At 41.4% G+C, this 13018-nt stretch overlaps 1 protein-coding gene across 4 annotated transcripts in view; it reads left to right on the forward strand.

Moving 5' to 3' along the window:
- Ercc6 (ERCC excision repair 6, chromatin remodeling factor) overlaps window positions 1–9777 on the forward strand; it is a 69552-nt gene extending 59775 nt beyond the window's left edge. For all 4 annotated transcript variants that reach the window (XM_031361133.1, XM_031361135.1, XM_031361134.1 and 1 more), the window contains exons 17-21: window positions 727–872; window positions 953–1642; window positions 5942–6146; window positions 6878–6950; window positions 8145–9777. In XM_031361133.1, the coding sequence (XP_031216993.1) occupies window positions 727–872; window positions 953–1642; window positions 5942–6146; window positions 6878–6950; window positions 8145–8561 (1531 nt within the window). In that variant the 3' untranslated portion in view covers window positions 8562–9777. The remainder of the gene's footprint in view (window positions 1–726; window positions 873–952; window positions 1643–5941; window positions 6147–6877; window positions 6951–8144) is intronic.
- The last annotated feature ends 3241 nt before the right edge of the window (window positions 9778–13018 follow it).

Consider the following 13018-nt stretch of genomic DNA (forward strand, 5'->3'; position numbering starts at 1 on the left):
GACTGTCTGGAGAGAGCCCCTTATATACCCGAGCTTGAGCTGCTGAGTCCTCCTGGATTGGTTCCCTGGCAAACCCTCATTAGTATACACCCGCTCGGGAGGGGCGCATGCACAGTAGAATAGTCTATTGCTGCTGCGGCTGCCATCTTGGATACAATTGTCTAAGCGGCCGCTTAAGATCATCCAAGCGGCTGACGATCTTATCCAAGCGGCTGCCTACACATTTCTAATTTAAAATTTATAAAACTTGGGAGACCACCTGATGTATTATGTATGGGTTGAGTTGTAATTTTCCGTGGCTAAAGTTTTGGAAGCTTTTAAATTATTTTTATTTAATTATATTTAATTATTCAATTATTCAATTAATTATCAAATTAATTACTAAATAATTAATTTTATTTAATTAAATGCTGCTAGTATCTCCCTTATATTCAAAACAAACCCTTTATTTTTATGTATGGGTGTTCTGTGTGCCTGTGTCTGTGCATGTTATGCATGCAGTACCTGGAGAGGCCAGACGAGGACATTACATTCTCTAGGACTGGAGCTGCAAGTGGTTGTGAGTTGTCCTGTGAGTTCTGGGAATTGAACCCAGGTTTTCTGGAAGAACAACCAGTACTTATAACCACCAAGCTATCTCTTCAGCTCTTATCTCTCATGTTTTGTAACTGAAATTTTGAGGTGCAGGTAAACATTGTTTCATATCAATGTGATTTATCTTTTTAGACAAATCTTCAAGCAATTTTTGACAAACAGAGTGCTAAAAGATCCAAAACAAAGGCGCTTTTTCAAATCCAATGATCTCTATGAGCTGTTTACTCTGACTAGTCCTGATGCCTCCCAAGGCACTGAAACAAGTGCTATTTTTGCAGGTATTACATTAAGTCATTTAATTTAATCAGTTGCATAAGAATTCTGCAGTGTAACATTAGCTATGTTTTCCCTGTTACAGGAACTGGCTCCAATATTCAGACACCTAAATGCCATTTAAAAAAAAGGACTCCGCCAGTCCTAGAAACGGATCCCAAATGCAAGAAGCCCCCTGTTTCTGACACACCTGCAAATGGTGCCACCCTGATGGGAGAAAAACCTAAGGCAGTGGGAGCTACAGGAAGTGTCACTTCTGGAGAAAGTGGTCCTTTGAAAGGCGACCATCATACAAATGGAAACAGAGCTAGCAATGTTGCTTTTGGAGAAGAGATAGATGCAGGGTCCACGCTAGAGCATCTCTCAGTGATGAGTAGAGATGGGAAGTGTTCAGATTCTCCAACAGTTGACCACACATCCAGGCCATCAGTTGAGGCAAGCACCATCGAGAAGCAGGGTTCTTCCTATGAAGGGGAGTGCTGCCAGGCTCAGGCAGAACCTGTTCCCACGAGTGAACAAATGGAAGGCCAGTTCTCTAAGCACAAATCAAAAAGGAAACATGATGCATCGGAGGACGAGGCCACAGAGAAACATCCACAGCCCAAGCAAAAGGCCAAGAACTCCAAGCATTGCAGAGATGCTAAGTTTGAGGGAACTCGAGTCCCACACCTAGTGAAGAAAAGGCGGTACCGCCAGCAAACCACTGAGCAGGACAGTGGAGCCAAGGACCGAAGCAGTGATGATTATGTTTTAGAAAAGCTTTTCAAAAAATCAGGTAGTGATTTTGATGATTCTCTCACCTGGGTGCTAGGAAAGCGAATGTGGGAGCTGTGTCTAAGCATGGTAATCTTTAAGTATGGGGCTGACATTTTGGATATTGTATTTATCCCCCCTTTTGAAGACCTGAAAGAATTTGAAACTTTAGGAAACAATAATACTTAACATATGACCATTTATAGTAGATCAGTCACCAAAAATAGTCATGAACGTTAGTAGGCAGTTTCCTTTTGTGCTGTATTTGTATGCTTTTCTAACTATAGGAGGTTAGAGAAACGGGTCATGGGAGAGAGGCACTCTTGCTAGAGGCAGGCAGAAAGAGAAGCTGATAGCCAAGAGGAAAGAGAAGCATTAGAGAAATCAACTAACAGTTGCTGAGACAGTGAAAGTCAGCATGCCCTGCTCAGCTTTGGTACCTCCCGAGTGTCATTTTCTTTGCCTTTGCTGCATTATGATGACAGTGGTGGCCATAGTTTTCCAAAGATGCCTGAGTCAGGGTGTTCTGTTTGGGCAGGCAATTTATGCATTGCTTCAGAAAACTCTGTCAAAGAAATCAGCATGAAGAACATATGAGCTCTGCTGTAGCCTTTATGTCAGCATTAACAGTTTTCAGCATTTCCTTTGTCATTCACATGCATATGTAAATACATCTACAAATGTACGTATATGTGCATGAGTGTACAAATAGATGCATACATTCTTCTCTGTCTCTCTACATTTGTGGTAAGAACCATACGATTCCCATAAGGATGGAGCAGCATTTACTCTCCCACAGTGCCACACCTGAAATATGACACAATGTGCATATGAAGCGTGGTGCCAAGAAGCCACCAAAAGATAATGATCTCTCAGATGGGAGACAGATGAGCTGACCTTGTCTCTTGCTGCCTTGAAAAACATGTAAGGAGAGTCCAGATGGAGCCCTGTACAGAGAGATCCAGGAAGAGCTAGGTACTGGAGTTTATGCAAGAGTGTGATAGGGAGAGCAGCAGGATTACTCTCATGCAGAGGGGCTCCTTCGGAGCTCAGCTGGACTCAGCTGGATGCTGGTCAGCACATCCTGCAAGGAAGCTATTTGAGGCTTCAGAAAGGACCATTCAAAGTAGGGAAAAGTTCCTGTGCACATCCAGAGCAGGGGCAGTGCCTATGCACACTAGGCAGCCTATTGCCTTAGCACTCTTTCTGCTTCCCCTGAGCTCTTACAAACTGTGGATAGTAAACACTGGACAAGAAAAGGTGTATGACTCTGCATGAAATCAAATACAAAAATTATTGGGCATAGAAAGAGGCAGGAAAATGGGATTCACAGTGAGGGAATAAATTGGAACTGACACATAGGTGGTGGAATTAGCACAGACATTAAATAATTGTAACTGTTCTATATATTCAAAAAGAGGCATAAAAGATATACACATGCATTGAAAGTGAACTTATATGAAAATGTAATAGTTAGTGTGAAAAATGCCTAGTAGAAGGTGGAACATGTTAGACATAACAGGAGAAAAGATCAGTGCAAAGAGTAACATAGTAAAGTCATAGAAGCAAAGAGACTGTGGGACGTCAAGAGCCTCGTGAAGTGGTAACTGAGGTCCTGACTAAAAAGGGAGAGGAAAGAAGTATATCAGTGTGAAGAGATGCTGGAAAACAGTATTTTAAGCTTGATAAAAGTTATACATCCGCACATTCAAAGAAACATAATAAAACCCTAGTCAGAAAATGAAAAAACATACCAAAGCATAATAATAAATGGGCCAAAACAGATGGTGGAGAGAAATACTGAAATGTGAAGAGCCGTGAATGGGGAAGAGTCCAGAAGAAACAAAGTTCTGATCTTTGAGAATAAAGATGATTATAAGTCACCTCTGTAGAACAAAGGATAGAGTCCACATGATCTTCTCTTAGTAGGGTAAGATGTAGGATGCTGGGGTCCCATGTGTGCATGTACCATGAAGGGGTCTTTGCAAGCCATGATGATGTCATTGCCTTCTTGTGTATCTTTTTGTCAGAGAAGGCAAATGTATAACTTCATATTTTCTTACCCTGTGTGTTCTGTTCCTTGTGTAAATTTCGTTTTGTCATGGAATATCTTGTTTTCTCCATCTATGGTAACAGAGTTTTGCTGGGTATAGTAGCCTAGCTGGCATTTGTGTTCTCTTAGGTTCTGTATGACATCTGCCCAGGATCTTCTAGCTTTCATAGTCTCTGGTGAGAAGACTGGTGTAATTCTGATAGGCCTGCCTTTATATGTTACTTGACCTTTTTCCCTTACTGCTTTTAAAATTATTTCTTTGTTTAGTGTATTTGGTGTTTTATTATGTGATGGGAGGAATTTCTTTTCTGGTCCAGTCTATTTGGAGTTTTGTAGGCTTCTTGTATGTTCATGGGCATCTCTTACTTTAGGTTAGGGAAGTTTCTTCTATAATTTTGTTGAAGATATTTACTGGCCCTTTAACTTGGGAGTCTTCACTCTCTTCTATACCTATTATCCTTAGGTTTGGCCTTCTCAGTGCGTCCTGGATTTCCTGGATGTTTTGGGTTGGGACCTTTTTGCTTTTTGCATTTTCTTTGACTGTTGTGTCAATGTTTTCTATGGTGTCTTCTGCCCCTGAGATTCTCTCTTCTATTTCTTGTATTCTGTTGGTGATGCTTACATCTATGACTCCTGATCTCTTTCCTAGGTTTTCTATCTCCAGGGTTGTCTCCTTTTGTGATTTCCTTATTATTTCTATTTCCATTTTTAGATCCTGGATGGTTTTACTTATTTCCTTCACCTGTTTGATTGTGTTTTCCTATAGTTCTTTAAGGGTTTTTTGTGTTTCCTTTATAAGGGCTTCTAGCTGTTTACCTTTGTTTTCCTGTATTTCTTTAAGGGAGTTATTTATGTCCTTTCTAATGCCCTCTATCATCATCATGAAAAGTGATTTTGGATTTGAATCTTGCGTTTCCTGTGTAATGGTACGTCCAGGACTTGCTATGGTGGGAGAATTGGATTCTAATGATGCCAAGTAACCTTGGTTTGTGTTGCTTATTTTCTTACGCTTGCTTCCCACCATCTGGTTGTCTCTATTACTACATGCCCTGGCTAAATCTGACTGGAGCCTGTCCTTCCTGTGATCCTGGTTGTGTCAGAACTCCTTAGAGTCAAGCTGTCTCTGTGATCCTGTGATTCTGGGATCCTGTGATCCTGGGCCTGTTAGAGCACCTGAGAGTAGAGCTTCCTCTGGGTATTATGGGACTTGCTACAGATTTTGCGCGCAAGGTCTGCTCACGGCACTGGCCCAGACAGAGTGCCCATGCCACTGGGCAGGCAGAGTTCCTGTGTGCCTGGGTCCCGCTGGTCCCAGTTACCCGAGTGTTGGGACAGATGTGTCCTCCTCACCTCTGATCCTATGATCTTGTGTGTGTTAGAGCATCTGGGAGTGGAGCTTCCTCTGGGTGTTGTGGGACTGGCTGCAGATTTTGCACCCAAGGTCTACCAAGATTCTTACAATTTTCTTCTAGTGCTTTTGTTTTGGTTATATTTTGTGAGGTTTTGGGAGTATAACTATTTCCTTGTATTTATGTCTAGTTAGAAATTTTTTTTATTTTTATCTTCATTTTAGTTTAATGTTATTATTTGTTTGTTTATTTTTGGGTGTATAATTGTGTATCCCATGTTGGCCTGGAATTTCTCCTTCTGCAGTAGCCTCTCAGGAGCTGGGATTATAAGCATGCATTGCTTAGCATCTTGCATTGCTGTTCATTTTTACTGATGCAAATACTCAGGGAAATGAACTTTCCACTGATTATTCTATTAAGTGTATTCTACTAACATTCCCATGAAGGTTAACTTGCTTGAAATTGTTATTTCTGTTTTATATTTTCACTTTGTAGGGTTTACTAATATTTTAATTTTCTCACATTATAGCTAGGAAGAGGTTAAATGTTAAAATTAAGATTTATTTTAAAACAAGGATAATTCATAGCTGTCCCTTGTAGGATAGTGGCAAGTGTGAACAGAAAGCATTTGTGAAGTTCTCGAGTCATTGCTATCATCCAAAAAATAGCAGCTAAAAGTGTTGTGGGTTTTTTTTTTCTCCTGTGAAACAAGTATTACAGTGAATAGTATTTATTTCAGTGTGTAATATTACTGTGTAGTATTATAATGTATAGTATTTCAGTGCATAATATTACTGTATGTAGTATTATAGTATGTAGTATTATAATGTGTGGTATTAACTGTGCGTAGTATTACAGCATGTAGTATTTCAGTACATAGGCCAAGTCATCCCAGTCATTCTTTTCTTACTCTTGTTAGTGGGCGTGCACAGCGTCGTGAAGCATGATGCCATCATAGATGGGTCCAGTCCGGATTATGTGCTGGTGGAGGCAGAAGCCAACCGAGTGGCTCAGGACGCCTTGAAAGCTCTGAGGCTCTCTCGTCAGCAATGCTTGGGTGCAACATCTGGTGTCCCCACCTGGACTGGCCACAGGGGTATTTCTGGTGCACCAACAGGAGTAAAGTAAGAGATCACTCCCCACATGCTTGCAAGGAGTCCCAGTGGTTGAGGCCAGCTGCACAGACAAGGCGGGCCAAGGCTAGTTCTCTGTAGGAGGCATTGTGTGGGGCAGGCCTGAGTGATTTGGGAAAGTCCTGTTGCCTCTCTTCCCTTTATCTCCTGCTTTCTAGGGATAACTTTTCTGGGGAAGAAGTGACCAGTTTTGCTTGAGAGATGATGTTTAAAATAGGGGAAGTAGGGGGGATAGAAGATGGCTTAGTGGTTAAGAGCACTGACTACTCTTTCAGAGGATCTGGGTTCAGTTCCTAGCACCCATAAGTCAGCTCACAACTGTAACTTCAGGTTCCAACACCCTCACACAGACATACATGCAGGCAAAACACCAATTATTTAAAAATTAATAGTGAGAAATATAAATAGTGACTAAATGCTAGTAAGACAATTAATTAGCTAGTCGATAGCTATCAGTAATTATTATGCTAATTATAATATTAGCATATTATTATGTAATTATTACCCAGGATGCTTTCTCACTTCCAGTGTTGAATGAGCATGTTGAGTGAATCCCTCTCACACATCCCACAAGAGTGGAGTGTAACAGTCAGAGCTGTAGAGCAGGAGTGTGGGAATCTGACGGCAGCAGCTTTCCCAGGAAGAGGCTGGTTGTTGAGAGTGCCTTGGCCTCCTCTGCAGCACCTGACATCCTATCTACCTGATTCTCTTTCTTTATTTAGGAACAGGTTCGGTCAGAAAAGGAATTCCAACCTCCCTGTGCAGCGTCCTTCATCACTAACAGAAAGGACTCAGGTAACAGGGTAGCCTGGCTGCCTCTCATGCTGAGATTTATGTGGATGGCCAGATGTCATTTAGGTGTGAGGATGAAGATGGTTGTAACTGATGTGGTGTCATTTGATACTTGTAGGCTCAGAGTTGTGTTGTACTTTCATTAGGATCTAAGGGTCTGCTTACTTCCTAGAGCACAAAACCTCAGCAGATTCAGTCCTTAGAAAATGAATATGCATAGCCACCTATCTGGAGGAGGAGGAGGTGGAGGTGTGTCAGTTTTAGAAATACCACTGTCTAAACTAAATGGCCAGAGAGCCTTCTTGAGTGTTGGGCAAATCACCTGTCCTTTGCCACACGCAGCAATGGTAAAACTGGGCAAACACCATTCTGTCTGCCTGATTAAGGATGTGTTAATGCTCACACATGAAGACTCCCAGATTAAGACTCTAGTTTTAGCTCCATGTGAACTCCTTTGAGAACAGACACTTTCCAGTCTGCCATGTTCTGGGCTTATTTAATACTGTGCAGCAGGAGTCTAAGGCACTTTCCAGGTTAGGTCTGTTGTTTTAAGGTAGCACATGTGATACAGGGTGGGAAAGGAAGAAGGCTGAAAAGTGAAGAAAGTGACAACTGCTCCTTGTCCCATGGGGTGGGCCAGGGTGCATGTAGGGTAGAGAGCAGGACAAGCCCCTGACCATGGAAAGCTGTCCTAGGCCTCTAGAGGATCGCCCAGGCACTGTGCCTGCAGGCAAGGTTTCCCTCAGCTCCCCTGCTCTCACACTCTGGGGTCGAGGAGATGGCTTCATTCTCTTCTTCCTGCTTATTTCTTTATGAGATGCCCGTTACAAATGGGTAGATTGAGTGGCACATGCCTTTAATCCCAGCACTTGGGAGGCAGAGGCAGACGGATTTCTGAGTTCGAGGCCAGCCTGGTCTACAGAGTGAGTTCCAGGACAGCCAGAGTTATACAGAGAAACCCTGTCTTGAAAAAACAAAAACAAAAAAACAAAAAACAAAAAACCAACCAACCAAACAAAAATACCCAAAATATCAAGTCCACATCTCCTCTACCTTGGCATTGGATGACATCTATATCTTTCTCCTGCATCTCACCATACATATGGCATTTCAATTATTCTGTGAGTCCTCACAGCCTTTGGGGAAATAGTAGAATAATCTAAAAGTCTGGTCTGTTAACATGTGATCTTTCTCTAGAACAACATGAAAAAAGAGGGGAAAGCTCACACCCCTGAGCACTTTAGTGGCAAAGAAGATGGAGCATCTTTGTCTGGAGCGCCCAGTTCCTCCTCACTCTTGGCCAGAATGCGAGCAAGAAACCACATGATTTTGCCCGAGCGCTTGGAGAGTGACAGCGAGCACCTTGCTGAGGCTGCTGCTGTGCCTCCCTGCAGCACGGAACACGACGACCTTCTGGTGGACATGAGGAACTTCATTGCTTTCCAGGCCCAGGTGGATGGCCAGGCCAGCACTCAGGAAATCCTGCAGGAGTTTGAGTCCAAGCTGTCCGTGGCACAGTCCTGTGTCTTCCGAGAACTACTGAGAAATCTGTGCAATTTCCATAGAACTCCTGGTGGTGAAGGGATTTGGAAACTGAAGCCCGAATACTGCTAAAAGTGATGCTCCCTAAACTCTTTCAAATGGGAATCTGAGCTCACCAATCCTGTGATTAATGATCATGTATGTGTGTGTGTATGTGTTCGCGCACATGTGAGTGCATGGCTGCACTTGGTATTTACTGTGTCATCTACCTCAAGACTAAAACTTGAAGAAGAAAATAATTGGAGGTTTTTTATTTTGTTTTGTCTTGGTGGCACTGTGGATTAAGTTATAAAACCAGGACCTAACAGTTATTTAATGGGGCAAATATATTCCTTAACCCAAAAGATGTTGTCAGGGAGCACTTCCTACTTAAGAATAGCTCTCAGTTCTTAGTGGTGCTGGGAACATGTCTTCTCTTTATCCATCCCATCCCATAAGTCACTTTACAGTATCTAATAACTTTAGTACCTTGATACAGGATGAGTAAATATTTCTGACCCACTGGCCACATACAGAATGACACTTGCTATCTGTCAAATCATTAATTACTTATAAATAATTCTTCATAGTATTTTAAATTAGCAGGTTTGGGTTTTGTTGTTTGTTTGCTTGTTTGTTTTAAATGTTGCTGAAGACAGACTCTGGTGTCTTGTACATGCTAATCATGTGCTTTACCACCAAGTTCCATTCCAGTTCATACATATGTATCAAAGTAGGAAGTCTGTTTTTTCTTCTCTGTCATCATTATCTAAAGATGGTGGATGGGGTTTGTTTAAATAGGTCATTCAGTTCTAAACTTTAGTACTTGGCTCAGAAGGAAGTCCCAATACCTATTTGTTTGTTTATTTTTTCTTGTAGTCATCAGCCTACCGGAACTGCTCTTACCCTTGTCCTCAGGCTGACCCTGACCAGGCTCACTAGCGTGAAACATTTATGCTGTGCCTGTAATGTCTGAGATCTATGTTATACTGAGCTAGAGAATGGATAGACACCTCTTAACTGTCGAAAGTTACCTACCACGTAGTGAGGAAGGAATCCATGTTCCAGCTCTGCCACTGACCTGCATAGCCTGGGAAAGTTGAATCTGTAAACATGGTTATCCTGCCAAGCTGGGAGAAGCTTAGAGACCAGTGCTCTAGGTTAAAATACCTTTTAACAATATACAGCACCTTTATACATGGAAGCTGCAGTCTGATTTTTTTAAAACATTAGATGCTTTGTATGGTGTAAATAGATTTAATGTATTAAACATGTTAAATAATTACAAATAAAAGATTTTAAAATGCCAGCTTTTACTGTATTGTCACTGTTAGAAATCCTTCAGCACTCCTGCCTTCCCACCCTGTGCTGATCTTGCTGCATTCCAGAGCCCTTTGCAGTTGCTCAGGCATTTGCATGGCTGCTGACGTGGGCTGCCTCTTCTTCGTATTTCTCCTGGACTCATGACTGCCCAGCTAAAGATCATTTCTCAGCCTCCCTGCAGGTAAGTGTGGTCATATGACAGTTCTAGGCAGCAAGATGGAAGACTTCCAGCTTGAAGCTTACACAAAGAATCACGATGTGGAATGCCCCTGACAGTTCCCTGTTTTGTTGGTCAGGATGTGTGAGAGCCTCAAGGATCTCCTAGTATTCAAGAGAGGGTAGATGGTCTACCAGTCAAGAACGGCAGTCTTTGATCAGATACTCTGGAGTGAAATAAACGAGTTCTTATTTATTACTGTTTTAACATCTAATGGGTGTAATGTATGTACCACACTAATGCTGTAATGCTTTTGTTGAACTGCTGAACTCCACACCCATCATATGCTCACTTTCCTCATGCTTGCCCACAGCAGCTAGTTTCCATCTTGGTACCTTGTTTTAAAATCAAGGTACCAAGTATCAAGGTATCAAGGTCTTGTTTAATAAAATAACCTTATTTTAACTTGAATTTCCCCGATTCAACCATATTCACCTAGTTTCCTCATTATAAATGAAGGACAGTTAGGAAAGAGGCAAAACCAAAAAGCCATTATTGGCCAGTCCATTGTCCTCCACCCACTCCAGATGCCAGCTTTGCCTCATCACACTGCGCTGCGAGGCTGACCTCAGACCCCGTGTTTGTGCCCTGCAAGGCTGACTGACCTCAGACCCCAGGTCTGTGCCCTCGTACTCTGCGTACTGACATTTGCCACCCGTGGAAGGGTCTACTTTCCTTTCTATCTTGTCTTCTGTGTCTTATTTTTGTATATTTTCTGTTCCAAGCAAATGATAGAATTAGCTTATTAAGTTCCAGAAGTGTTGCTCTTTTGGCCAGGATTGCATTAGTTTGCCCATGAATTGGAAGATAATAGACTTCTTCATAATTAATATAATTTTCCCATTAGTATTATATTAGGTCTAATTTTATTTAAGTCCTTTATATGCTTGGGTAACATTCCTCATAAGGGTCTTCACATTTTATATTAGCTTCATTCTAGATGTTTTACAGAATTTTTGTTTAGGATTTTTAAGGATCTTTTACTTTCACATAAAAATCCAAAAGACTGACAAATTCCTGTATCAACTTTGTGTTGCTTATCACCAGGAAGCCTTTCCATTCAAAGCATCTACATTTAAGTTTTTTAATAACCTAGGGTCATGATGCAGTCTCGGGAATGGCTTTGTTAGTTACGAGTGGTTTGGATGGGTCATGTCCCACCTGAATGTCTTTGAACACGTGCTTCTTAGCTCATGACACTCTTTTGGGATGTTGTGGAAAAGCCAGACATAATGGCTTGCTGGAAGAAGTGGATCTCTGGAGGTTCAGGTTCACAGTCCAGCCCTACTTCCTGTTTCCTCTCCACTCCATCCTGGCTGCCCATACAATATATCAGTGGACCTCCTGACACTGCCATGACAGATTGTGTCACCTGTAATGTGAACCAAAAATTAACCCTTCTTTCCTGAGGTTCTTTTCTCTGGGTATTTTGTCAGCAATAAGGTAAATGACTAAATGTAATAATCCAGAAATAGGTATTTTCCTAACATTTGAAAACCATAGATCATTTCCTCCTTCCTGATTTATACATTTATAAAGCCACCATACTACCATTATGTCCCATGTCCATATAATCATGGGAATGTATCTGAACTCTATATTTTGTTAACTTTGTCCATTCATCTTTACCAATAAGCCATTTTTGATCATGTAGGTTTCTAATTGGTTGTCAGAAATTGTAGAACAACTCTTGGATCTTGGTTCTATATATATTAGATCATCTTGTCACATTGGGATTTTGTGATTACAACGAATGAGCGGATTTGTTGAGGATTATTTATGATGCTGGGTCCCGTGCACCTCTGAATAAGTCATAGCTATGTGTTTTTATTACATATTTATAAAAAAATAATTGCACCATATCTCACATTTTGCAATAGAAAACTTACATATGCATAGATAGAAAATGTATATCATGCAAGCAATTCTATCAAATCTTGGTGAGATCAGTGAGTCTGATGTACAACTTAGATTTAGTCCCAGCCTTGATTTTTGTACCCATAGTAAAGGACACCTTCTGTTCTCATTTAGAAAGGCTTGTCTCCTGGTTCTCTCTAAGTTGGCTTTGCTAACTGATGTTATATGTATCATCTAGCGACTTAGCTGACATTGCACTCTGATCTGTAAATTGTAAAACACTTGGATCAGCTATAATAGTGATGATTGTGTTTTTCTGTAACACTTAGATCAGCTATAATAGTGATGATTGTGTTTCACGTGTTCCAGTATGTGCATGCTATGATACAGAATAGAAATGCTTACAGGTGGCATAGTACTTAGCCATCTCTCTTTCCTGCCATTGAAGAAAAGCTTTAAAACCTACAATTGCTGCTGTTTTCTAATCGATGGTTAAGTTGGGTTAAGGGAATATTCTCTCCAGTTTTAAATCCATGCTGGGTTTCATTAAATGTGTCTCTAGCTTATAGCAATAGTTTTCCTCTTTAATACCCTCTCCTAGTTTGGTGAAGTACAGTCAAATGTTTTGATATCAAAACTTCTCCTAAGCTTCTACCAGTTTCGTGGTGAGGCAGAGATGGTGTATAAGTTCATTAGCCAAAAATCAACACTGACAGGATGCTGGAAGAATAAGTCCCTCCCAAACAAAACCACATGTCTTTGGAAACTGTCTTTAAAGCATATAGAAAATGTGTATTGTGTAAGCAGTTCTATCAAGTATTGGTGAGAACGGTGAGTCTGCTGTGAAGCACAGCCCCTTTGCTTCTCCCTGTCCTCAGTGTGAGGACAGACCAGCAGGTGTTAGGGTCATGTGACCCTGTCTGCACACACAGTGTGTTCCACATGAAAACCAATACCCAAGAGACCCCTACTAGGGAGGGAGAGACTCCAGTGACCAAAGGGTGAAGTGGTAGTTTTCCTCAGCTCTAGGAGTGGAAGGGTTATAGATACACAGCCGAAATGGAGAGATGGGAGCTATAAAGGAGAGCAGCAGGAAACAGGTTGAGACGGGAACTCCATTGCTGCTGCTTTTCTTTCCTAGTTTAGTGTTTGT

Source organism: Mastomys coucha, unplaced genomic scaffold, assembly GCF_008632895.1.
Source record: "Mastomys coucha isolate ucsf_1 unplaced genomic scaffold, UCSF_Mcou_1 pScaffold9, whole genome shotgun sequence".
Classification (NCBI taxonomy): Eukaryota; Metazoa; Chordata; class Mammalia; order Rodentia; family Muridae; genus Mastomys; species Mastomys coucha.